Raw genomic sequence first — 27,789 nt, 5'->3', positions numbered from 1 at the left:
AAATAAATATATATATATATATATATATATATATATATATATATATATATATATATATATATATACACACACACACAGTTGTGCTCATACGTTTACATACCCTTTGCAGAATACGCAAATGTTAATAATTTTAACAAAATAAAAGAGTTCATGAAAATTGCATGTTATTTTTTTATTTAGTACTGTCCTGAATAAGCTATTTCACATAAAAAATGTTTTTATATACTCCACAAGAAAAAATAATAACTGAATTTATAAAAATGACCCCGTTCAAAAGCCTGCTGTCCCTCAGTGTGAAAAAATGTATCTCAAAATCATAGTCACTTTTGGAAAAGGTTCAAATATGCAGAAGATTCTGGAAAACCAAAGAATGTGCAGGAGCTGGGGGATTTTTCTGAACAACAGCAGGCAGTTGAACTGCTCAGGACCAATGCAGGATTCATGAACAACTATCACAAAACAGAAAAACAGTTGTGGATCATCCAGGAAACGACACATAGTATTAAGATTCAAGTAGGGCTGTGCAAAAAATCAAATGTGATTTTCATGCTCATTAGGGGTCGACCGATGTGTGTTTTTCAGGGCCGATACCGATTATTACAGGTCAAGTAGACCGATAACCGATATTTTGAACCAATATATATGTCTTGTGTAAAAAAAAAAAAAAAATGTATGTCAAAATTAAGAATAACAAGGGCTCTGACAAAAACTGTCTTTCCTGGTGTTGGTTCAGTGTAGTACTCCCACACTGCACTTTATACTCTCATCTTCCTCTGTGCATCCATCTACAATAAGGGTAATATAAAGATATAGTTAAAAGTGGGGCCACTCTATGCTTCATGATTAAGCCTATGAATACTGTACTACAGCTATACAGCTTGGGGAAATGTAAGTATTTGGCTTCAATAATTTACATGTTAGAAATATATGTGTAATAGCACAACCTCTCATAATAACTCTTTAATTATTTTGTGATGACTAAAACATAACCTACAATAGTAAGGTGACTATTCAATTCATCCTCTAATGCACATCAATGGATTAACTTTATCTGTGATTCAGATGGAGTGGCATTTACTACACAGAGCCATAGTTCACTGACAAGCTACGCAAAATCGCAGGCGATTCATTGCCGATTATGAACGAGATTTTGCTTTACTGACGAGATGAGCATGAAAATCGCATTCGATTTTTTTGCACAGCCCTAGATTCATTTTTATAAATTCAGTTTTTTTTTATAATAAGTGTAAATAATTTAATTGTCTTCATAGCTATATTGTAGCTACTTAACTTAAGTTGTTAAGAAGACTGCAACTATTTTTACAGGCACACTTAGTTCAATAGCCTATTGAAATGTCTTGGCCTATGTGCCACTAGACATTTCAGTTAGTTTTAATTTACAGTACAGTGCAAATGAAGGCATAAATCAGTTTAATTTATCTTTTAATCAAATGAGAGTTAAACTTTATTTTTTGGCAAAGGGTTTACTATTAAAATTAAAACATGGAAGAAATAGCGTATTGTGTGATTATTCTTTTAAACAAAAGTTGTAATAATTGTTGAAGTAGTATTATGCATATCATACTAGTATGTAAACTTATGAGCACAACTATATATATATATATATATATATTTATTTTATTTTTTTAATAGGCATTTTGCAGACTTACAAATGAGGCAAATAGAAAGAATCAAAACAAACAAGAGCAATATGTAAGTGCTGTAATAATTTTCAGTTGCAGTAATGCATTCTAATGCAGTAAATGGAGCACTGCACATTTCAAAATTGAAACCTTGTGCAGCTGTTTTTATATCACTGTATTTCTGAAGGAACCCGACTGTCTTCAGAAAATTTTGGATGTCATTTTCATTTCATCTTGCATGTAATATCTGATAAAGCAGCATTTGTGAGTGGAGTGCTGCTTTGTGTAAAGCGTTACTGGGGAAACCTTGATCTCTACCACTCCAACATCGCCTCCTGCTGGCAGAGAATGAATTTGCATATATATGCCTCCACAAGGGTGAGCGTGATTTGACCAAGTACATCATCCTTCTTGATCCTGGAATATCATTCCAATGAACCAATCAGAATTGAGAGATAACTTTTCAGGAAATGTCAGTTTTAGGCTTACAATCAGGATTAGGTGCTACTACACCCTTGTTAATAAGCTATCATTTCCCTTTGATTTTAGGAATAAATTATGGGTAAGGTTAGGTTTAGTGGTAGGGATTGGGTTAAGTCTGTATTTTTGGACAGTAATGTTGATCCAGGTTTAACAAAAGATGTTGATCCAGGAACATGTCTTACTTGGCAAAATCACGCCGACCCTCCACAAGTCTGTGGGAAACACTGCAATAGTTTTACTCAAATGAAACTGTCAAATGATCATGAAGTGACTCTCAGAGGGAGTCAGAGCAGTTCTGGAGATGTTGTTCATGTATTTATGTCCTCATGTAGTGAGACGACAGAAGCTGAAATCACCACGAGCGTCGCATACTTTGTATGTGTAGAAAATAAAACCGCGCGTCTACGCCATTTACATACACAGACACGCAGAACATGCAGGATTCGTACATAAATAGTATTTTTGCGGCTTAATATTTACAGACACTAGTCCATATCGCGACTCTATTTAAGTGTACTGACCTACTTTTGATTAATTCATCCAAACTTTGACAAATTCCGTGACATTCCGCGTCATACTGTAAATTCCATTTATATGACTGGATTCCACGATTCCGTCCACATTTTCTGCATCGCGGAAAGCATAGATAATATTGAGGTGTTTTGCAACTTCAGTGTAACGTAAGTGGATTGTGATTTATTGCAAATTAAGCAACGTCTGCTGCTGCCTTACCTTTGAGAGACAACTGATGCGTGATTACTGAAGCAGCTCCAGTTAGCAAGCGGTTTCGGAGTGAGAGTGAATTCCGCATTGATTGGTCGGACTCATGACAGGCTGCATCAGAGCCAAATAGCGCGTTTCAAAATTAATTTATTTTATCTGCGAATCGGTTTTGAAAATGACAGATACCGATAATCGGTCGACCCCTAATGCTCATCTCGTCAATAAAGCCAGTTCTGTGATTCAGATGGAGTGGCATTTACTACACAGAGCCATAGTTCACTGACAAGCTACGCAAAATCGCAGGCGATTCATTGCCGATTATGAACGAGATTTTGCTTTACTGACGAGATGAGCATGAAAATCGCATTCGATTTTTTTGCACAGCCCTAGATTCATTTTTATAAATTCAGTTTTTTTTTTCTTGTGGAGTATATATAAACATCTGTTATGTGAAATAGCTTATTCAGGACAGTACTAAATAAAAAAATAACATGCAATTTTCATGAGCTCTCTTATTTTGTAATCTGCAAGGGGTATGTAAACTTATGAGCACAACTATATATATATATATATATATATATTTATTTTATTTTTTTAATAGGCATTTTGCAGACTTACAAATGAGGCAAATAGAAAGAATCAAAACAAACAAGAGCAATATGTAAGTGCTGTAATAATTTTCAGTTGCAGTAATGCATTCTAATGCAGTAAATGTAGCAAGGTTTTTTTTTAGTTTTTTTTATAATAAAGAAAACAAGAAGATCGAATAGAAAAGAATAGAGAATATTAGTGTTAGAGGGTCTTTTTTTTATAAAGAAAGAAGAGTTGAAAGAATAGAAAAAGAATTGAGAATGTTAATGTTAGAGGATCATTTTTTAAATACAAAGATAAAATAATATAACCCCAAACATTCTTATCCTGATTACATTTCTCAGAGAATCGCTAAGCTATATAAAAATAAAAAACACACACACAAAACACAGTATGCTCCATAATTTTTTGAGAAGGTTGTACAAGAAATGCAGAAATGTATTAGATCTGGACAGGATTTAAAATTCAGAAAGTTCTTGCTTCTGCAAGTTTGGTTATACACCAGAGCTGTATAGCAACACTATCCTCAGCCATGCTCTGCAGTAATGCGGAAACCACAGCTATGTGGCTTTAAAGTATGGGACTGGGGGGATGACAAATGTTTGACGTAAGAGATACAATAGAACTGAGTAAGTGAGTTAATCACCAATTATACTTAACCTGACAACATTTAAGGTCATGCAAATGTCAAAAATTGTGGTAAATGGCCAAATCTAATGCAATGAAATTAATACATGTTTATGTGTAAAGCAATTGTATGTCCGTATATATGTTTATCTGACCTGTACGAGGAACTTGCTGGAACTGCTTGCATGAAGTACAGAGCAGAAGTTCTGGCCCTCCAGTGCCATTTCTTTGCAGGCAGAGTGAAGCTTACACAGTCTTCAACACTTTCCTTGAGAAGATCAACCAGCTGTTTGTGGGAGCCACCATAGAACGCCTCCAGCAAAAGCACACTCATGGATACAGGCCCAACCAATAAAAAAAAAAATTAAAAAAAAATAAATATCACATTTCAATGACTCACATTAAAAAAGGAGACCGAAAAAAAACTATGATTATTAACCACAGAGTGGAGAGGGTGTTAATAATAATCGCACTGGCAAAATTCACAAACATACAGTACTTTCCGAATCACATAGAATTTCATCATATATGTGTCACAGTTAAGTCATAGCTGGAGTGCATAATGAGTTAGGCAGCAAAAAACAAAAAAAAATACTTCAGATGATCGTTTGGAAATTTACCTCTCAATTCGATTGTTGTTTTGATAACTAGAGTCGGGCAGAAATTAACTACAAGCGACGTTACTAATTTAATTCACTTCTTCAATAAGACGACAAACCACCCTGTCCAGCAAGCAACATGTAGTGACAAAAAAATTATTGAATCGTGTACATACTGCAGAATTAATTCATGCTATCAAAAGCTCATCCTCAAGTAGCATTGGGAAGTTTTTAGAGAATTGGATCATTCGGACACAGAAAAAAAAAAAAAAAATATATATATATATATTAAACGTTCCTACCCAACATTTTAGGTCTTATTTTCAATGGAGTAATATTTAGTTAAAGGCTGCTATCACCATGTTTGCAACTGTTGTATAAATCAAGGCGTTTTGTTTTTAAGCGAGCGAGTCATTCTTTCAGAAACCCCTTGCCGTTTATGTGGCAGATAAATACAGCTAATTTGTGTAAATATATTGCAATGTCTGTTATGCATAAGTTTGCAGTTATGCATAGCTTGAATGTAGTTAACAACTTGTAGTAGCTAACTACTTTTTAAACAGATATATAAAATACCTTTATGTAGTTAGCTTGTAGCTAAATTCCAAATTTGCAAAGTAGCTTGCCGAACACTGAATTAATTAAGCAGACGACAAGCTGATGCTGTCAAATGGCACTCGAGACACTTCAAAATGACAATAATTTGTTTCTACGAATTTTAGAGGTATCTTGTGGCGGCCATTGACCATGATTTTTTTTTTCCATGTAAACAGCCATGTGATAAACCCTGCTGAGCACAGCATTTCATAGCAAGCAGAACTGTGAAAACGAATCAAAACTTTGCAACAGGGAACTGCAAATGTAACAACTTAAGTAGGTTTAAGCGTCTAACCTGAAAGGCTGGGGTTTTCCAATCGCTCGGATGTACTGAGTGGGATTTTCTCACAGTGATTTACCTCTACCCTTTATACCTCAGTGCCTCCATTTTACACAGGTAGGGCGTGAAAAGCATTCAACCTCAAGATGGAGTGGAAAGTGAGGGGTTAATGTTGCCTCATTCAGACCCCCACACAGTTCATGCGAAAGGGAAACCCCGCAGTGCCCGACCTCTCGACTGAAAGCAGCACCATCATGACTATCGATGGATGCTGAGTCATTGCTCAACTGCATTCAAAAGGCTCGCCTGTGTAAGAGTTAACTCCTTTCAATCAATGGGATACCATATAACAACACCATAACAGAAGAGTGGGGGATTCAATTTATACTGATTTACACAAAATACCTTTGAAGGCAGAATGAAAAATTTAATTTACACGCTAACCTTTTGCCAAGTCATGACCATATATAAAAAAATAATAAATAAAAGAAGAGAATAAATTGGCATACTATAAAATTGAACTATTTATACTGCATATTACTCATATAAATACATAAAAAGCCTGATAAAAATGTATTACCACTGAAGACAAATTAAACCTGTAAAGGCTGACATATGAAAACATAGTCAGTAGCCTATATGTGTGCGTATATTATACATATATTTTTTATTGAACATTTATACAAAATATTAAAAAATGTTGCCTGTTTTTTTTGGTTTGTTGAGTATCATATTTGATATATCAGGCTTTTTTGCTCATACAGTATAACATAGAAAAAAAGCCCAAACGGAGCAAAAGTATTCAATTTGGTACAGTTGCTGATATTTCTCTGATCAAAAAGTCATTATTAAATTCTGATAGCTTTCTGATAGTTTTTTTTATAATAGCATGTGCAGATTACATAAAGTGCATATTAATATAAGTTGTCACTGTAGGTTTTTTTTTTACATGCTAAAAAATATAAATGAACAATCAGAAAACATAAGGCATGTTAAAGATTGTGCACAACAGGTTTCTCAGCAAAGTTTTGGTCACATTTATAACATAGAGGACTAAGAAATTAGCAGATGAAATATGATACAATAGGCTTAGGGTTAACAAACAGGCCTGGCACAAAATCTCCCCATTTGATAACCCAGAGAATTAACCATAGATATTCCTTCCTCCTTTCTCATAGAAAAACATACTTTTCCCCTGAAGAGACAAGCCGTTATCTAATCTGCATTATTCCAGATGAAATACAGGATTTCCTTTGGCTCTTGAAATAGTGGGGAAGAGGCAGTTTTAGAGAGAGACAGCCTCGGAGAACAAAAAATAAAAAAAAAACCCTGGGATGCAGCTGATACATCCGCAGGGGCAGTGCACGAAGACGTCATATGAAGTACCAATCCTGACGATTAAACCCATCAGTAAAAGTGACTCTACCAATGGCACCAATAAGTGCCAGTACAGGGGGGCGGATAGCATGGCACTGCCCAGTGACAAGCACCCAGAAACATGGCGCATTGGAGCGTGTAAGCCAACTCTCAACACCTCATTTTAACAGCCTCTAGCCATCCGTGGATGTCTTGAGTGTGTATGCGTGTGTGAATGTGTGTGTGTTTGCGTCATCACCCGCGATGGACTCTGACAGGGCAGGAGGAGGCCTTAAAGTGATGTGGTCTTTCTGGAGGGCTAATTCAGCCAGAATGAAACATCTGATTATGTACTCCCACACTGCAGACCAAAGCCGCGGCTGATCACTTGAAATTAGATTCGCGCGATACAAGGAAACAACATGAGGTCGAGCCTGACCGTGCTGCATCTGAATTGTATCCAAAGTAAAACGCCAACAAAATAAACTGGACTTTTAAAAAAAATGGTCGATTTATAAAAAATTAAAATAAAAATTCTAAATTAAAAGTAAATTGATTTCATGCACAAAGTCAAAAATCGGTGATTCAACTGTCCTGAAATTATAATACAGAGAAAAAAAAGTTTACTAAGTACTAAAAATCATATTAATATAAATATTATAAGATGCACACACATATTCAAGGAAAGTGAATGCTAACACATTTCTAAGAGCCTGCGTTTAGAGATGTTTCCTTTTCTTTATCGCAAACACTCCTATGTCTTATTGACCCATGTACCGCACTGAGATGCTCTTGTTGAAAGTCAAACGAGTCAAGTCACGACAGATGAGAGTTGGTAGGCATGTTTTGTAATGAAGTGCACAATAAGAGATCAAGTAGACACTGTATTAACATGCTTTGTTTCCACAACATTTTGCCTGCTCAAATTTAAAAAAGCGAAACCTACACACGGAGGGAAAAATATTAGTGCCATCACATAAAGTCTGGGTCATGAATGAGTGGGCAAACTGTGGAGCTCTTTCAAAGTTCACTGTGCTCATAAATTCAGACACTGGGCCGTCTCTATGGCTTGCATTTGCCGAAGTGCAGTTGATGTTTGTTTTATGTGCTGCAATCCAAGAGATCAGATGATTTCATATTTCACAAACAAATACTGTGGCTTGTAAATACCATGGCTATGATTCTACTCTGCCTAAGACGTGAAAACCTTTACATTATGCCCTAACAGTTGTTAAAAACAAACAGAATGAGGTAAAATACAAGAAAAGGCTAATTAACAAAAAAAACTATCCCACCTAACTTCCATTTCCTTCTAATTGCTAGTGAATATGAGTGATACAATTTAATCGGCTCAAGCTGCATGAAATAACTGTCAAAAAAGCTTTTCTGCAATGATATTGTTTAACAAACTGGTCTAATGAACGTTGCCAACACACATTCTTCAACCTCCAGACAGTCTCTGCTGAACTGAGTGGCATCCCAATCAACTAAAACACTATTAAGCCTTGTAAAATGATAGTCATTTGTTCCTGAAACCTTTTAATTCGAGGTGCTCAGACTGACACTGCCACTTTCAGAAGGTTCACCACATGCACCGAGGGCACAAAGTACTATTCATAAACGCCTTTGATCTCACGTTAGAGAAGCGAGAGGAAGTTCACATTTTAAACGAATTACATTTTCAGACCATCCAAGTGTCTGTTCTGTCTTTTAATAGAGTGAGCCGTGTCCTCATTCACCTCGTCAGAGGCTTTGTGTTAACGGTAATCATTAAAGGAAAGGAAGCTGCTCTGTAATTACATGCTAGCGCTTACATGCTAATCACTGCACACTCGGCTGACGGAGATGAAGCGAGCCAAACACCGGGCACGGTAATCATGTGCCATGAATTGAAGAGTTTAACCTGATTCTTTATCATTTATGGGTGACAATTAGGTGACAGAATACAGTATTCTGAATTAGACCAGGCTTGACACAACAAGACAAAAGCGAAACGCTTGATTCCTGAACAGGTCATTTGAAAGAAAATTTCCTCCAGATTTCATAAAGGGCTAATTTCAAGTGTCTAGTAGAAGAAAATTGTGTCTATTACTGTTAGCGATTTAATAAGATGGCAGAATATGGCCTCTATCACAGACATGGGAGGCATGAAGCGCATCAAATGAAGTTCAAAAGAGCTTTGTTTAAACTATCAAGACAACCAAAAATGTAGCCTAAATGAAAATAAATTATTTTAAAGTGAAATAAATGGAAAATTTGGTTTCGGAGATACCTCAAACAGGCAAAAATATAACTGGATATGTGGATGACATTAATTCCAAAGGGTATTTAGCTACATGAACTGCATTTGGAAAATATCCCAATGCTGAATTTTTCTTTTGTCATTATCGAGAATTACAATTTCTAACTCAAATACTCATCTATACAGATTACTGGAATTAGTTATTATCTTACCAAAAATACCCACATTTCAAATTAGCTTTCCATGTCTATGTATTTCCATACGTGGGTAAGATATGCTTCCTGCTTAAAGTGTAATGCAGCACACAGGTTCTCCTCCATTTATGGGTCATATACGGTAACGCATAATTCCATACCAAACAGAAAGGATTTTGCAACTTCAGTGTAACGTAAGTGGATTGTGATTTATTGCAAATTAAGCAACGTCTGCTGCTGCCTTACCTTTGAGAGACAACTGATGCGTGATTACTGAAGCAGCTCCAGTTAGCAAGCGGTTTCGGAGTGAGAGTGAATTCCGCATTGATTGGTCGGACTCATGACAGGCTGCATCAGAGCCAAATAGCGCGTTTCAAAATTAATTTATTTTATCTGCGAATCGGTTTTGAAAATGACAGATACCGATAATCGGTCGACCCCTAATGCTCATCTCGTCAATAAAGCCAGTTCTGTGATTTCCATACGTGGGTAAGATATGCTTCCTGCTTAAAGTGTAATGCAGCACACAGGTTCTCCTCCATTTATGGGTCATATACGGTAACGCATAATTCCATACCAAACAGAAAGGACTTGAATATCTCTTACTTAGTCACTGAATTAAGCACAACAGACCTATCAAATAGGTAAACAGATCAAAATAAGTGCACTAAAATAAAGGCACAAATTGCTGCCTATTTTTGTCTTTTTGCCGCATTTTTGGCCAAAATTACGGCACAGGGAAGGTAAATTGTTTAAAAGTTTATAAGAGATGTTTAAAAGTACATTTCTATACCTTTTCTCTCATCAATACGACAGTAGGGATCAAACACAACGCATAAAAGGGTGACAAAAATCTCAAGAACAGCGTTGTGACATTTCAAGGTTACATTCTTCATTTCCTCTCTCTGACTCATTTCAAGCACAACACAGCTGGTCCAGCTGAAACCATGTGAATTAAGATCTGAAGCAGCTACTCTGCATCATATTGCAGCATTTGAGCAAAGGCTGTGATATTCAGTAAAATATTGTTGGGTCCAAATAAATAAAAGCTGGAATATTTGAATGCATTAGATTTTGTGTTAACTCTCATTTGTCTCACTTATCTGCATTTGTCCATTATTGTTAACATTTCTTTGACCACAGATTAATAATAATTTTTAGATTAATAATCTTTTTAATGCATTTCTTACTTCAGCTAAAAATCTGACTGCCGTTTAAAAATGATTTTTTTGATTGTTAATTGTTATTCAGCAAACATACAAAAAGCACAAAGAAGCTAAAGCCACATTTTAAAATGTATTAATTTCAGTGCAATAATAAAATGGATCATTTAAATACACAAATAAATTCACTTTTCTAAATATTTTTGCTAATAAAATTACTTAACCAAATGGAGGTAATTTCTCATTTTTTGTATAGTAACCATAGGTGTAATTCATCACAATAACTGAACATGTTCCAATAATGTTCAACCAGAAAGTATATACTATTTTTGAATTGTTTAATCATTTCAAATCAAATCTAACTTGTTTGTGTGAAATACATTGATTGAAAAATTCAACTTGGTTTGATATGATATCATTTAACGCAAACACATACAAACACAATTTGGGCCATTGTATGAAGGGCTATAACGCTGCATTCATACAAACGACTACTCTTTAGTTTTCTTGCTTTTTCTTAACGTTAATTCACATCACAGACACGGCAATGAGAACCAATTAACTTTTGTTTAGAAGACAAGAGACGCTAAGAAACATATCGATGACTGCACAGCTGCATATACTCATGTTTGCTGTTAGTTGATCGATAGATAAGCACTCAGTAGCTAGGTTTTAAGCCAGTTAAGCAGGCAGAAACCAACATACATTAGCGTGTTTAATTCACTCTTACCTCTTCCTGAAAGACGGCGCGTGTTTACGTCATGACGTCACTATGCGTGAGGACGCTCTCCAGCGCGGTACCGTGAAGTCGTTGCAGGCATCATGTGCTCATTCTTACACTTCGTAATGTGAACTGAGTTTTTTTTTTATTCACTATGGATTAATAATTTATAATATAAAAAATATTTTGTTTATTGCAACTAATTTAGAATTTTGTCAAAATAAATTTAAGTTTATGCTGGAAAATGCTGGTTTGTGGTCCAAGGTGGTCTACTAACTCTAACCAGCTTGATCAAGGTCTAAAAGGTTGATCTGTGACCCACCAGCTGGTAGTCCAGCTGATCGGCTTGGGCCAGCTATGACCATAAATGATTTTGACAGACAGTTGTGGCATTTCCTTATCATCTTCAATTATTTATAAAGCTTATTTATTCATCCTTCAAACAGTGTAAAAACCTTTTAGTTTTTATTTAATGATTGATTTATTAATGAGAGTGGTGCTAATACTACAGTATATATATATACTGTAGTATTAGCACCACTCTCATTAATAAATCAATCATTAAATAAAAACTAAAAGGTTTTTACACTGTATATATATATATATGTATATGTATATATATATATAGGCTATACAGTTATTTATGCCAGCATATTATAACCATTTTTCACTGAACCTGGATATATAGCATGTCTCATTAATTACTGTCAGTTCAGTTATTTTAATATATTTAAAATATAAATGTCATAAATGTACTGAGTCTTTTATTTATTTGGATTTGTGTTTAATATGTGATTTGTGTGCAGAGGTCAGTGTAGGTAAAGTACAGTGTGGTCAACAGCATTCACAACAGTCCCTTCAGATAGTCACTTGAATGGAAACAACTACAGCTACAGTCTCAGACCAGATCAATTAAACTGCTGCTTCACTGAATTGAATCTGCATTTTATAGTTACCATATTGTTTCATGGAAAGTGTCCCAAATATTATCATTCAGTGTCAGAACATATACACATTTAAGTGGTTTTCCTACGTATGCATTTATTTTCCAAATTATACATTACCCATCAAACTTTGTACAGCAGAGAACATGTGTATTGCAAAAGAATGTAGCTTATGCATACTATGCAATTCAATTTTAGGGCTCTTTTATACAGTAACCTTAGCTTCTAAAATGAAATGGACTGTACATCCCGGCGGGAGAAAAGTGTCTTGAATAGTTCCTTGAAAATTAAACTTGTGATGAGTATGTGAGTTGAGAAAATTAGCAAGGTCATGGTTAATGGAACTCCTTAGAGTTCCAACGTCGAGACTTCACAGCCAGTTTGGCAGCCTGCAGCTGATGTTAATTTAGCGCAACCCAACATCATTCAACTTCAAAGAGACTAATAGAAGGCTATCATACTGTGAGAGACTTTGATAAGGTGGATTATATTGCTATGTGTAATCCACATCAAAAGGTAAAGGTTCCAGTAATTAATTAAATGATAGCACAGAAAAGGATACCGGGGAATATTAAAGTCTGATAGCTATTTTTCTCCAGTTCATGGAGGTGATTTATAATATGGATGACACTACTTATTACACACACACACAAGCATACATTAAAGATACTAAACTGCCAACTATTTGAATTTTTCCCCCCTGGATATATGGGAATTATTATTTTGTATTTAAAATAATAAATTAAAAGTGTTGATGTCTGTCAGATTGTGAGGAAATTGAAGTGACTTGTTAAGTGAGATGTTACACAGGCTTTCAAAATTAAATTGGGCTACATTTATTCGAGCAAGGTCATTTTCAAGAGAAATTACAAATTAAAAATTAAATTATACTTCAACAGACATTTCAAAAAATCCCAACAACCACAGCCCCCCTTTATTTCTGTAGCTAAAAAAAGGAAAAAAAGGAAAAACAAATAAGATGAATAAAGTGGATTTTTTTTCCTTTCAGTCAAAAATACAGTGTTTTCACAATATTGTATCAAAAGTTCCCAAATTGTAGATTCTCCTTCATCAGGTAAGTGTAGTATGATGAGCAATTCACAGCAATTGCTCCAGATACAATAAATGCTCTCTTTACGTAAAATTTGCTCCACTTGTAAGGATCCTTATTTACTAAAATATATCTATATCAAGGAACTATAATACTGTACACTACAGTATGAAATAAATATAATTAGGAAATATAAAATGAGTCACATAAATAAAATGGTAGTTTAAAATAAAAATGAATTTTGTATTGAACAAAACAAAACAAACCAAGATAATACTGACAGATGATCTTAAAAAAATACAGAAAATTGCACAAACAATATGTAAACTAAACAACTGCAGTCTAGATATACTAATACTGACGTAGGTATTTCAAACGACAAGGTGAAATATTTTGTTTAATACTAAAGCAGGTGCAAAGAGAACACTAGTTGACTTCGCTTTATACTGTATAAGGATGGCACTTGCAGAAAACACAGGTGGAAGGGTTTGCATATAAGGCTTTTCTCGAATGAAAAAAACACAGGGGTTCTGACGTCGCCTCATACAATGAGCCTTCGTCATTACAGTTACCCAAACTCTTTCCATCCACCCCTGGCCAACTTTAAGACTTTGTACATTTAAGAATCATATAGGTATTATTGAGTTAAAGTCGCTTCATAAAAAAAAAAGCCATGGTGAGACGCCAAAACTTGGATGGCTGGTCAGGAAAAGAAAGGTAAAACCAAGGGTATCACAGTAAGTGATAATGAAATATAACACTGACACACTACTGCGTCTTCAAGCGCAGTATAAGTACATATAGGCAATGCTTTTTTATACCTAAGAGTTTTTTTGTTCATTATATTTTTTGTTTTTTCATTTTTCCTTTTTTTTTGTAATCCTTTTCTTTTTTTTCAGAGTGCAATTTCCAGGTTTGTGCTACGACCACAATGAAACACAGGAGTTATACGGAAATCAGCACCGCACAGCTTTCTGGCAGAAAACTCTGTACATTTTAAAAACCTTTCTTTTATTTGTATTCTGACAATCGTTACCACTTGTATTTTTGCATAATATGGATTCCTTCATGTTCCAGCCTAGTTTCTGATGCCTGATTTTGGAGTTCCACTCTTTATATCGATGAGTGCAAGCCTCAGGCGCACGCTCAGATAACCAAGACGTGGCAGTGTGGTACAAATGAGAATCTGGCTCAAAGTCCCTTCAAAAGGGTGGAAGAAGGGCGCGATGCAAGCTTGAGGGAAAAAGAAAACATAGAATACAGGAAGCTTATTCCAAAATGCAGTAGTTAATCAGCATCCTCATTCTTGCCGTCAGGATTTCTTTTGCTCACCATTTTCCCCTCTTCCGAGCTCTCGTCCTCTGTCCCTCCCATTACTTTGCTCTTTTTCTCATCTTTTGCTGTCCCATCAGGGCTCTGAGTGTAAAATCTCTGGCCCTCAGTCTCCATTTCCTCTTCGTCAGCCAACCTTGTCTCTTGCCTGTCAGTCACTTCCGGATATGCCTCCTCTGCCTCTCTGGCGCTGCCCTCAGAACCATCTCTCAAGATGGTGTTTTCTCGTGTGATGTCCTCGGTCTGGTCCTCTGGATCCGAAAAGCCCAGGGGCCCGAGGCCTTGAAAGTAAGCCCGACGCATGAGGAGCTCTGTGGGCTCCAAGGGTCCGCCATTGTCGTGGCTATCTTGTTTGGCGGCCTCGCGCTCCTCCGCCTCCCGTTTGCAGTAGGAATATCGGTGGTTCATGTGCTGCGAGTAAGAGCCAGAGTGGGAGAAGCGCTTGCCACATTTGTCGCACTGGTAGGGTTTCTCGCCTGAATGTAGGCGTGAGTGCTCGATGAGGTGGTGCTTGTGTTTGAAGGCCTTCTTGCAAATCTGGCACTGGTGAGGCCGCTTTCCTGCAGAGACACAAAGAGAGAGGAGCCAACAGGTTAGCTCAGCATCCATAACATCTTAAAGCTATAAAAAGCAACTTATGTGGAGGATGCACAAACTTCAAATATATTTCAATACATTGTTTGCATTACCATCAAATGTAAGGTAAAACATATTAAGTACATATTGCTAAGACACATCTTTCAAGTAAACACACATATCCCTCCTTACTTGTACCTTATGATTGAATTATATAAAAAAAAATAATAATAATTTTTCTTCATGTTAGGGATTAGTTTGGGTAAAAAAAGTAAAAAAAAAAAAATCCTAACTGAAAACCCCTTCATATTGAGTAGCGACAAACCTCACAGGTTTATTTTAGATGTTACCAAAACAGTGCAGGTAGGTGAGGGGGAAGCCACAGTCCTGAGGTGCTATTCTGAGGCTGTCTGTGACTGTTCTGAATGCAGCCAAGAAGATCAGGTGATTATCGCTCCATGAGGCAGTCAAGGTGAAAGTGAGGCAGTCAGCATCCCTGACAGAGTTTATGACATCATGTCTCGGGATTGAAAATGCTAAGATAAGACATTTGACTCGTGATGCCTTGTGTAACGTATACACCAAACTCCTCACCTCACGCATACCTTCCTCTTTTGCCAACTTGGCTCACATTGTTTACTTTAAGAAAATAGGAAATGAATTCTACTCTAATCAGTGAAGTAGGAGGGACATGCCATTTGGCATTCAGTCATTCCACCAGTAACATTCTTGCCATAAAAACCCACACACTCGCCATCAGCACCAAGCATATGAACAGATGTACTATATTCTTGGCCATGAATAGCCCTGGCATGCCTGCAACACCTTCCATAGCAGCAATACTTGAGATGGTCCCCTTCCCCACCTCCCCTCATCAAGTTCAAAAATAGACGAGACGGCGGATTCCTCTCTATGCATTCCGACCAAAGAATGTAAGTGAGGATGATGCAAACGTGTGAAAGAGAGGAGTCCCCCAGGAGGGTAGGTCACATTGTGGCGTAGAAATGCCACGCACACATCAGGCTTTCACACACCTGGCATACTGCGCCATGTTGGCTTGCCAACAAAACTGCACTGACAATGTGTCTCCATATCGACTGGTGGTCCAAATGCTCAAATTAAAAGCTATGTGAGATTGTTTTTGTGGTTCATTGTACAAAACGCGTTTATGAGAAATGGTTGTGTGTGCGTTTGCCATTTAAATTGGAAACTATTATTGTACATTTTAGCTGGATTATAGCTGTAAATACCATTGGTGTCACCTGTTAATTTTAAAATGTTTCCCCTTTGAGCCTGTCAAAAGGAAGAAAACCATTACACCTTTGTCATGGGTTTGAAATGTACAACAAAAATATGGCAATGGACAGAAAAAAAGTAGATATAAAAAAAATTAAAGGAGGAAAGGAATGAGAGAAACAAGAAAAAAACACAATGTGATAAAAGGGGATTACTTGGAGGGGGGATGGACGAGGGTAAAAAAAAAAAGAGTTGTCTAAATGTGATATACCTGTGTGCTCATATTTGTGTCTTAGGAGGGAACTGGTCTTCTGGAATGTTTTGTCGCACAAGTCACACGCGTACATACCACTTTCAGTCTTCTTAATCTTCTTCCGGGCAAGCAGCGACTCGCTGTCTGTCAGGTCCTCTAGCCCTGACAGATAGTCCCCTGCGCTGTCCAGTAGCTCCCCCTGCAAAAGAAACTGATTTTAGACACATTTGACACAATCCTAACCTGCTACAAATCCTAATCCTAACCTGCCACCTAGGAAGAGACAGCCCCTGCCCCAAGTTTGATCCCAAGTCTGGACAGAGCTTATCTCTGTAACCTGTATAAGCCTTTATCACTAGAAGATGTCTCAAAAAGAGGGACATATGGCTTGACTTACATGGGTTCTCTCAGCTTAGTAAACAAAGTCGTATAAATTCATGTATGTAACAGAGCAAGGACATTCTGTGGACAACATTTTAGGAAGTAATAACCTTTGATAATTTATAGATACTTTTATTATTATTTAGTTATTTAAATAAATCACACTTTGGCAAAAAGCATGATAACATTCATTTTGAATGTGATTTATCACGTTTAAAGAGTTAAGACAAAAAAGGAATGCACTGGGAATTATTTTTTCCTGGGACCAAAACATTTAATTTACCTGGAAGCCTGGTTTCCGCTGGTACTTCCGGCGTTGCTGCATCTCAGCAAAAGTGGCTGCCCCTGCCGCGTAAGTATAAGCCATAGGTGGAAGGAAGCTCATGGGATCCAACCCTGGGTAGGGCCTGAGTCCCGGGATGCTGGCTTGAGCTGTAGTCATAAAAGTAGGAGGAGGGAATGCTCCATGAGAAGGAAGCGAGGTGTACATGTGCCCGCCACCAAAAGGGTTTATGCTAAAGATAGGGCTCGAGCTTTTTTCCAGCTGATTTTCATTGCCCAAACTGTTGGGTCCATTGAACTCCTTCTTGATGTGGGCCAGATTTAATGGCTCTGTTCCTGGTTCACGTGCACAGGAGTTGATATTGTGGTCAACAGAAAAGCCATTCGGTTTTGGCCTCCGTTCTGCCTTGGAAACTTGTTTTGGCAAAGACAAGTCCAGTGGTTCCCCATGGGCATCCTCAGAAGCGAGGCTGTTAGGGGTGTACGAACTGCTATGTGAGTGTTTAGATGATGATGATGAGAGATTCAAAGGTGAGGGTGTCTCACCTCTCAAGTGGTCCACAGAGTCAAGTGGCTTTTCATTGGTCTGCCTAATGCCTGTAACCTCCCTGAGGCCAGCTGGTACAGTATCATTAGGTTTGAGGACAGCCTTGATCTCCTCATTCATCTTGCAGAGATATCGCTCATGTTGATGTAATGGAATAGGGCCAGAAAACGTCTCTTTGCAGTACTGACACGAGAATGGTGTGTACTGCGCATCCCTCTCCTGTGCTTTATCTTCAGATAGAAGATCCATGGTGTGGCTGGGTCTTTCTTTTTTGATATCTACAGCCCGTCTCTTAGAATCTTCTGTTAAACTCTGGAGACACGCTTTGGCTTCATTCACTTTTTCCAGGGTGTAGTCAATGATGGTCTTGGTGGGACTGTTGTGACCAACACCAAGGAAGCCTTGCTGGGAGGCCAGTACCCGATTCTGCTCCTCCATCTGGGAGCCTAATTCCTTCATGTATGCTCTGAGCTTAGAGATCTCTTCAGGGTTGCCATCAATCTTCTGCTGGTAAACTGTGTTGTCCACAATCTGAAGAACCTTCTGAACCTCACACATGTTGTTGAGGAACCCTGTATAGCTCAATGGATGAGAATCCGACCCAATGCCCAGATGTTGCTGGGGGTTCTGAGATGAACCGTGCATCCCCGGAGGACTACCTCCATGACCACCACCATTGAGAAAGGCTCCTGACCCACCATATTCTTGTTGAGATGCGATCATTAGACGGTATTCATTGAAGTCCATGGGCTCTGACTTGATGTCTGTGTGAGCAGATGGGTCTTGGAGGCTCATGGACCTGCCGTTCTCCAGTTTGTGACGGAGCTGAGCTAAGGCAGGACTGCCAGGGGAGGATGCAGCAGAATTTGGTGATGAGCCAGGCTTGCTGTTGACTCCATGGCGTACCCGTCCATTAATAGAGATAAGGCCAATGCACTTCTTGCTACTTATGTGGGAGCTGTAGGAGCCAGAGTGGGAGAAGCGTTTCTTGCAGTTGGGGCACTCATATGGCTTTTCACCTTAAAAAAAATTAATAAAAGAGTTACTTTGATTATTCAAATACAAAAATAAAGTGATGTTCTTTTACATATTTTACCTATTAAATTACTTTATAATTGCTTTAAACTTCTTTCCCCATCCCATCAATCAATTTAATGATTGATAGGATGATGAGATCCTACAATAAAAATATATAATTATGGCTTTAAATATTCATCATCTAGTCAGACTATCCAAACCACACTGAATTACCATTAGGCAAACTGGAGACATATGAAATAAGATTATATACATTATTGGCATTCTTTTCACGGCCACTTATGAAAGGAGGCTCTTAACATATTATTCAAAGAAACACTTACCACTGTGAATGCGGAGGTGCTCCTTCAAATGATGCTTATATTTAAAGGCTTTGCCACACTCTGTGCATTTGAATTTGCGGTTACCAGCACCTTCGTTTAGCAGTTGAGGCTGCAAAGGAAAGAAAGATTACAGAAATTGATGCAGGTAGAAAACAGTCACAAAAGCGCATATAATTCATTCTGATGCTGAAATAAATATTTATTTATTTATATTGATTAATTAAACACAGAAAACAGACCCCAATTGTATTTAGGCAACAGTTATTCAGATTCATTGTTTTTGGATTTCTGCATAAAGTTTACATGATGAATTGGTGGTGCCTTTTGTCTCTAGTACCTTATTCGTTCAACTACTATCTGAATACTTTAAACAGTTGTTGTCTGGGTTTAGTTAAAACAGTGTAGGCTGCATCTGTATTCACAATTCAAAGTTAAACGTAGGTGCTCTTCCTCCATTTGAAATTCAAATGTGGGCCCCAGATGCACAACAAAAACAACAGCATTCACCCTGCACCCCACACACAGACACAAAAGGTCTGTGAACAATGTGTGGGTGTCCACAAGTGCACGTATAATAGTCACTATGTACAGTACTGTGAAGTTCTTTCTTCAAAAGTTCAGTCATACTCATGCACATAGGCCAGTTTAAGATGTGTATTGGGGTTTCCATTTTCTGTATGAGTGTATGCAAATATATACACGTGATGAAATGTAAAACTAAACCTAGCAAGGTGAACCTAAGAATAATGTTCAAAGCCTTCAGAAAAATACCTCTTTAGAGCAAATAAACAAATACATAAAGTCATTTAAGGATTAGGATACTCTATCACCGGGAAAAAAAGTCATCTGGTCGTGTTTAATTCAGTCTGAAGAGGTGCACATATGTGTGTAGCATGTGTGCATATGTGTGAGTGTGATTCAGCCAGTAAGATGAGCGTGCAAGGCAAGTATTCCAAATTATTTTCCAACATGCCCAAGTATGCTTAAGGTTCAAAGTTGAAAGCCTAAATGCGGGATATCCTGCTATAATCCTATCAAGCAACTGAGAGCCCTTTTACCACATCAAAAACAGACTTTTTCCTTCAGTAATAAAGCAATATAGAGTTTCCTTTTCAAAATAATTCCATATCACTGCATTTTTCACAGCATGCACATGTTGAGACCAGCCTAAAAGGCAGAAATAACATCAGCTTTCCTTGCATCTTTTGAGTTGACTCCTTTCCAACAGCTGATGCGAGAAGTCGGCAGGCCTATAGGACTCAGTGTGCTAGAACAGCCCACACATGGCCGGCTGTGGGCGGACACTCAGGGGAGTATGACAGTGCACAGCTGTGGCTCCGGTGTGAAGGATTCAAGTATTAAGGAGCTTCCGGAGGAGCTTGTTCAATGCTGGAGCTATCAACAGGCTGAAACATGTTCTCGTCGGACAAGTAAACAGGCTCAGAATGAAAGATGCAGCATCTTTCACAATGACTTCTATAATACAAAAAAAGCATGAGGAAGTAATGAGTGTGGGTTCGGATTGAGGTGGGCCTCATCTCACCTGATCTCTGGCAGGCTTATGTGTGGCCATATGGCGCTCTAGCTGGGTGCGGTAGGCAAAGGTGTCACTGCACAGGGGACAGGGGAAGCTCTCATCGTTTTTCTCATGTCGGTACTTGATGTGCTCCTTTAGGGAGGTCAGCCGCTTGTAGCCCCGGTCACAGTAGGGGCAGGTCAACAGTTGGGCAAAGGCATCTGGCGTCCTCAGTGCCAGATCTGGGCAAAATTGTGAACAGAGTGAAGGAGGGGGGATTGAAGAAAAAAAAACAGCATATGTGGGAAAAACAGTTGCCATATGAGGCTATGGGAGAACGATAGGTAAAGCACTGCATTCAGTTAAGTGAAACAGCAAAACATGTTATTCAGTTATATCATACAAATAGCATTAGAAAAAATTATTTACTAACTAAATATACGCATTTTGTCCACAAAACCTAATTTGCAATAATAATAATAAAAAAAAAATAATAAAAAAATAAATAATATATATATATATTTCTTACAGGCCACAAAAAGATTTTTGCATTCATTTATATATTTTTATTTTTTGTCTCTTTGAGAATATAATATAATAAAGTTATTAAACAAATTTCTAATTGCATTTGGTGCTTAGCGAGTTAGATCCTATTTGTATGTATAGTTTAATGCCTACCATTTTCAGTTTCATCTTGTCCATTGGCCTCTGGTGTGCCCAGTCGTGTACCCTCCTCTGGGTCCTCTGGGTAAATGATAACGGTATTCTGCAGGTATTCGGCAATGCTCACTGCATGTCCCTCACTGTCATCCAGTTTCGTCTTGTCAAAGAAGCTTTCCAGCTCTGAAGAGGCATCAATACCCTTAACTGCTCAGACGAAGTGGGGAGAAAAAGCACAAATGAATCCAGTGGTTGATGCTCAGTGTCATTGAAAAGGACCAAGCCTAACATTAGGACAAAGGCCACTTTAAGTGTGATGTAGTGGAGACCAAACCATTAGAAGGCCTTTCAAGGTGGAAGTATTTATTTAAGTTACAACATAATGGCCACTTCAAAGACTAATAGGAGCCTGCTTGATCATCAAGCACTCTTTAAGCATCCTCTTGCATGTTTGAAAATGCTTTAAACATTTCCAGCATTATAGGTAATTGGGTTATATGGCAATTAGGCGTGCCAGGGTAACTGATCTCACTTTGTATTGCTCATCGTATACATAAAATTGGACCCAATAATCTAATTACAGATCATGTGTTATGTGTAATTGCACAGAACAAGATTTTAAACTTGATTTTCGTAAACAATAGGTTTTTGGATGCTTTATGGAGAACTACTTAAAGATACTGACAGGATGAATAGACAACTGCGCTTTACAAAAAGTAAACTTTATATATGTAAAAAATGAGGTAATGTGGGTAGATAACTAATAAAATGACAGAAGTTATTCTAAATCATACTTTTTCTTTAGATGACTGGAAATTGGGTAAGCAAATGAAAATGTTATTGTTTCCTTGTAATCAATCTGAAAGTACATGGACTGAACAAATTAGATTTTGCCCTTAAACTCAATTTGGCTGAAAAATGTGATTTGCCATGCACTCGCGCTCAACTTAAAAATGTTTACTTTCCATCTCCCATAGACACACATTATCTCACATACTCACATGTGTGCCAAGCATGCATTTACGTATAGTTTAAGAGAAATTACACTCTTACATAGGAAACCTTTCATAATGAATATGTTCAAGATTTGGTGTCTTTATTACCGCATTGACCCAACTCTTTAAATACAGTTATTTATTATGTATCTTTGCATGAATATTTCAATATATTGTGAAGTTATCTCACCTGTACCATTTCCAATTCCATGGAGAGAGATGTCAGGGCTCATGGAGTTGTACTCCACTTTTCGCTCCTCTGTAATGAGAGAAAATACTTTATTTAATGATCATCATAACTAGAACAAAAACAATTCAGCAGAAAATCATCTGCCATTATCAGTTCAATTTTAATTAATATGTTTAATGTATGTTAAATTGTAATTAAAGGAGATAAACGTGACAGCACATCAAATTTAAAAAAATCACAACGATAGAGAACACCCTACATATCAGGAAGTTATATCTCAAACACGTTGACAGCAACTCAGAGAATGATACGCTTCTCTGTAAGCGGGGCTTTGGAAATCATGTCAAGGTATTTAGGGAGGAGAGGAGGGTGGTCTGAGAGGAGTTTGCTCATATACTGCAGCTATTGTGTTTGTTCCTCCTCCTCCCCCTCATGTGACTTCGTACCGGCAGTCACAAGTGTCATAAGCTTCCCCCTCAAAAGGAGGATATACAGCACCTCTTACACCACAACGCAGGGAGAGAACAAGGGTACTCAAGACTCCTGACACACACACACGCTTCCACTGCATTAGTACTGTTTAATTTCAAAACTGCCTTCCACTTCCTTCCTCATTATCTAAGTATGACAACCGAGAGAGCTTCTGAAAGTCAATGAATTCTCTCACTTTTCACCACATTTAAGAGATGTCTTTCAAAGCAGAGTTTGAAATCATTGTGAGGGCAATGCTTCTTGAAGGGATGTTTTGAGCATCAAGAGCTTTAATAGACTTTAAAAATTTTAAAGAAACAAGGCGTTTGCTAATAGGGGGCTTGCCTTCGCGAAACCCCTTCCTGATGAAATTGTCTCCTTCTGCACTGTGCAGATAAACGTGCAAGGCCTGGAGCCAGTGAAAATACCCTCCTGAGTTCTAAGCATTGTGCTTTCCTTTGAGGTACATTGGCTTAAAACTTCTTTGGGAGGGTTAGCGATTAGCTGTATTAGCATGGGGATATTTTAAGGTCATACGAAGGACCGAACATCATGTGTGGCACACTAAAAACCCTGTTGAAGTGGTATCAGAGAATAATTTTGAGTAAATCAATTAACTGTGTATGAATGACAGAGAAATACAGTTTCATCAAGTGACAAAATGGCAACTACATTAGAGTCTCAGTTCTGCTTGTGGTAGCTGCAGGCTCCCTGAGGTAATGGTGTGATTTTAACCACTGCAACACAGAAGTTCCACATTTATTTAGGTGAACAATTAAATTATATTTTGTTTCAATAGTCAATTTGATGTGGACTTATTTTAAATGAGCCTGTAAGTATGCTTGCAAATACTGAAGCTACAGTGCTGATACTGCTATAAAGTGCAACAAAACAAGAACATTCATATCCTACTGAGATCCAGCAAAAAAAGTTTTTGTGATTTATGCCATTACAGTGTGAGATGGAAGAAATTGTGTAATAATGAAAGTAACAACTTAGCATCATTTATTTTCAACATGTTATTTTGTGTCTAGTAATAAATACAGTAGGGTCCAGATGTCAGATACCACAATGAAGGTCTGGGATTTTTTTTTTTTTAGGACTTGTGAGAAATGTAAAACAAAGAAAAGTTCTGATGTAAACAGACACTACACTTAATATAATATATATTTACTATATATTTAATAAAACAATTTTGTGAAAGAAAGAAAGAAATGTATACTTGGATTCAGAAAGGACATTAAATTGATTAAAAGTGACAAGATAGACATTTAAAATCTTATAAAAGATTTATATTTCAGCTTTCCTTTTGAACGTTCTATTAAATAATCCTGAGAAATAAAAATGAAATGTATCATGATTGCCACCAAAATATTAAGCTATTTTCAACATTGACAATGATATGAAATATTTCTTGAGCACCAAATAAGCATATTAGAATGATCTCTGAAGGGTCCTGTGACACTGAAGACTGGAGTAATGACTACTGAAAATTTAGCTTTGTCATCACTGTCATCTAATGTCATTATTACAATAGAAAACAGTTATTTAGTAAATATTTTCACAATATTATTGTTTTTACAATAATAAATAAATGCTTTTCAATCAAACTGATAGTAGAATGAATTTGCAATGGACATTTTATTTTTAAAATATATTGCTTTTTTATAAATCAGAAAAATACAAATTAGAAGCACTTCCAAATGTCAAATTTCGAATCCCACTATCTCAGCAAAACATATACAGGGGACTTGAGGTGCATCTTCTCTAGCAACCACAGTGCACTGATAAAAAGAGGAAGAACCACACAAGATGATTCATGCAGCCTCTTTTAAGATGTTGCTTTTACTAGCACATACCACAATATTTTTTCCCCAGCAAGCAGACTCATACCTTCATATTTAATCACTAAAATGGAAAAAAAAAAATGCTACGCTGCCAGAGGCATGGCCTTCAAATAAACTCAGATGACGTTTATTAATCTAGCATATCATGGTGTGAACATCAACTAAACAAAACACTGTTCAAGCGAATGACACATCCCTGAAGACCCTGTTTAGTTCTGAGACTGTGACACTCTCTGAAGTTAAGTGATGCATATGGTTTAGTCATTAGATGAGACTGATTGCTGGGGGTCGGGGTTTTTTCGTTCTTTTTTTAATTTTTTTAAACCGGGCGACTCGCATGAGTTCTCCCTTCACTCTGTAACTGTCAGCCAGGCCCAGGGAATTGTGGGCCTATTATGTATGTAAATGGCCATCATAATGCTAAAAATTTCATTTAAGGCCTTTAATGAGTCTTCAGCAGGGCACGCTCATGCTAAATGATAGCTCTGCGATCCTAATTAAGAGAATTTGTCTTTAAAGCCTCACTAGCTTGGGTCTTGTCCGTGATCTTGATCGCTTTTGGTTTTGGGCGGGTGAGTCAAAACGAAGCCAGAAGAAAGGGGTGTGGAGACAGTGATGAGGCACTGAAGATTAGGTGTAACCTACTTTGTGACAAAAGTAAGGAACCGAAGTAGAAATGTGAGCTAACAGTCTAAAAGCTGCCATTACATCAGAAATGCCAAACAGCTGCTAGGTGTTGGCTTAATGAATATAGCTGCTCTGTACTGGTGATATGACAATGGCAAGGTTGATGAAAAATATATATATTCTCTTGCCTGAACCATTCAGGTCTCCGTGGCACCAGAAATGGGCTCCTGCCCCATCCTGGCTTTCATTTTCTTCATCCTCCCGGCAGGAGAGCAGGGCTTCGGCTACCCGGGGTGAGGCCTCCAGACTCGGCACACCTGCTGGACTGCCTTCGCCCTCAGAACCCAGAAGTCTGTCCTCCTCATCGGACCCTGAACCGGCATCCACCACGTTTTCATAACTCAGCACTGAGGACAGAACATAGTCCAGGTGTCATTATTTCAGTTTAAGTTCATCTCAAGAGTTTGTGCAGTCTTAGTTGTCTATATAGGCATTTGTGTAAAATGAACTTAGCCTGGCAAAAAGTAAAAGACAGGTGTTGATAACCTTTTCTTAACCAGTAATAATATAAATGATTATATATATATATGTATGTAAACAGTAACAAATAACAATTTGTAGTTATCAAGATAATGGAAACCTCACTAGACCAGATTGCTGCTTGATATACAACAAGAGAGAACACAATAAAGCAAACCAAAAACCCGCACATCTCTGGTGGTGAGAGGTGGTGAGGGTCTAATAAACTATGAAGCTTACATCATGGGAACAGCAGTTTAACATTCAGGTTCATTTGAAGTTCTTTCCTTGCCTAATACAGCATACATCTCCCCAGGCTCTCAGAGCACCTTATCTCAGAGGCACGCTGCCAAAGCAGTGAGAACTAGTGGGAAGTTTCTCTAATGGTTAGATTAAAAACTTAATTGCTGATTTCGGGACAATTTTCTCCCTCTCCCGAACAACTTTCCCTTCCATCCGTGCTCTATTTCCCAGTTCGTTGGCGTCAAATGGACTTGTCTGGGCTGTGGAACGCTCCATTCCCTCCTTCGTACCTTAACTACCCCTAATCTCTCCCTAGGAGCCCATTCACTTAAAAAAAAAATACCAATGACGTCTTTTTTCCACAGGTTCCCATGCAAAAAAGGCTGACCGCTTCCCTTTGGCAGCTCTCGCTAGAGGACGTGAAGATTAGCCGCACGTATCTGATCATAATATGATCTTTGTCTGATCCGTGGGGCTGCATTTGCTCCCCCGGACAACTGCACAACAGGTGCAAATTAAAAGGGGAACCATCTCGGGTACAAGGGATGGTCGAAATGCACTGACCCGGGCTGAATACCAAAGACTGGGGTGAGGTGGTATGGCGAGGGTGAGGGGCGTGGGACAAAAAGCTTTCTAACTAAGAGGTGTGACCAGCGGGATTATTTAGGAGCAACTTCAGGCCGAGGGTGAAGACCCCCCCTCCTTGAATGAAAAGGAGAAGGCGAGCGAGAGAAAGCAAAAGAGAGACATAAAGGGAATGGTTGAAAGTAAGACATGAGAGGCTCTTTGTGTGGTCCGAGTATACCTTGGACGTAAAGCAACTTTATCTCGCCTTTTTTCTCCTCTGTTCCCTCCTCCTTTCACATCTATTCCTTTTCGCTCTCACAGCCATCTATTCCATCTTTAAGCCCATAGTAAGAGCACTTCACTATGTCTTGCGCAGGTACGAAAGGCAGCCCTGAATTCTGGTATCGGAGCTAAAAAGCTGTGGCCAATCGTTCAGAGTTTGAATGGTGGGAGTGTTCTGAAGAAAAAGAAAGAAGTGGGAGGACTGGGAAAAGAATCAAGAGGATGAATACAGAGGTCAGGGCTGAATATTAATAATAGTGAACTGCTGAGTGGTTTGACTTCAAGCCCACACAAAACACTAAACTCTTTACATCACATTTTCCTGTTCTTGTGTTTATCGACAGCATATGCTAGCCATCGACATTCCGAGTGGCATAGCTTGAATGCTTGAGTGAATGCTTGAGATAGTTTTTTTTTTTTACAGAAAGTCAGTATGGTTTGTTCTGGAAGTATGTTCTAATTTTACTGTAATTGCATAGATTCTCTCATGACACAAATAGAAATAGAAAACGCTGAGGTTTGAAAACCATTTTGGAAAAAGGAACATGCATGTTTTGAATTCTGTCAAGCAGATACTTTGCCTTTGTGTGTGAGTGTGTGTGAGAGAGAGAGTGATAGAAAAGCAAGTGATGGGCACTCAAAGCAATCCATCAAATGATCTGCCTCTAAGGTCACATGGGTCTGACAGAT

At 37.8% G+C, this 27,789-nt stretch overlaps 2 protein-coding genes across 3 annotated transcripts in view; both read right to left on the bottom strand.

Annotated features, from left to right (window-relative positions):
* The window catches only part of gtdc1 (glycosyltransferase-like domain containing 1), a 44,062-nt gene extending 32,777 nt beyond the window's left edge, over window positions 1–11,285 (bottom strand). For both annotated transcript variants that reach the window (XM_016238776.1, XM_016238777.1), the window contains exons 1-2: window positions 11,229–11,285; window positions 4,223–4,416 (exon numbers count right to left, since the gene is read on the bottom strand). In XM_016238776.1, the coding sequence (XP_016094262.1) occupies window positions 4,223–4,401 (179 nt within the window). In that variant the 5' untranslated portion in view covers window positions 4,402–4,416; window positions 11,229–11,285. The remainder of the gene's footprint in view (window positions 1–4,222; window positions 4,417–11,228) is intronic.
* A 2,788-nt stretch (window positions 11,286–14,073) lies between these two features.
* The window catches only part of LOC107555836 (zinc finger E-box-binding homeobox 2-like), a 14,240-nt gene continuing 524 nt past the window's right edge, over window positions 14,074–27,789 (bottom strand). Inside the window, exons 2-9 of the mRNA XM_016238748.1 lie at window positions 25,677–25,895; window positions 22,544–22,612; window positions 21,377–21,565; window positions 20,726–20,940; window positions 19,183–19,291; window positions 17,276–18,840; window positions 16,630–16,810; window positions 14,074–15,106 (exon numbers count right to left, since the gene is read on the bottom strand). Coding sequence (XP_016094234.1) covers window positions 14,502–15,106; window positions 16,630–16,810; window positions 17,276–18,840; window positions 19,183–19,291; window positions 20,726–20,940; window positions 21,377–21,565; window positions 22,544–22,612; window positions 25,677–25,895 — 3,152 coding nt within the window. The 3' untranslated portion in view covers window positions 14,074–14,501. The remainder of the gene's footprint in view (window positions 15,107–16,629; window positions 16,811–17,275; window positions 18,841–19,182; window positions 19,292–20,725; window positions 20,941–21,376; window positions 21,566–22,543; window positions 22,613–25,676; window positions 25,896–27,789) is intronic.

The sequence above is a fragment of the Sinocyclocheilus grahami genome, unplaced genomic scaffold (assembly GCF_001515645.1).
Source record: "Sinocyclocheilus grahami isolate Dianchi unplaced genomic scaffold, SAMN03320097.WGS_v1.1 scaffold547.1, whole genome shotgun sequence".
Lineage (NCBI taxonomy): Eukaryota > Metazoa > Chordata > Actinopteri > Cypriniformes > Cyprinidae > Sinocyclocheilus > Sinocyclocheilus grahami.
The sequence above is the reverse complement of the archived record's forward strand: the minus strand, read 5'-3'. Positions and strand labels throughout refer to the sequence as shown.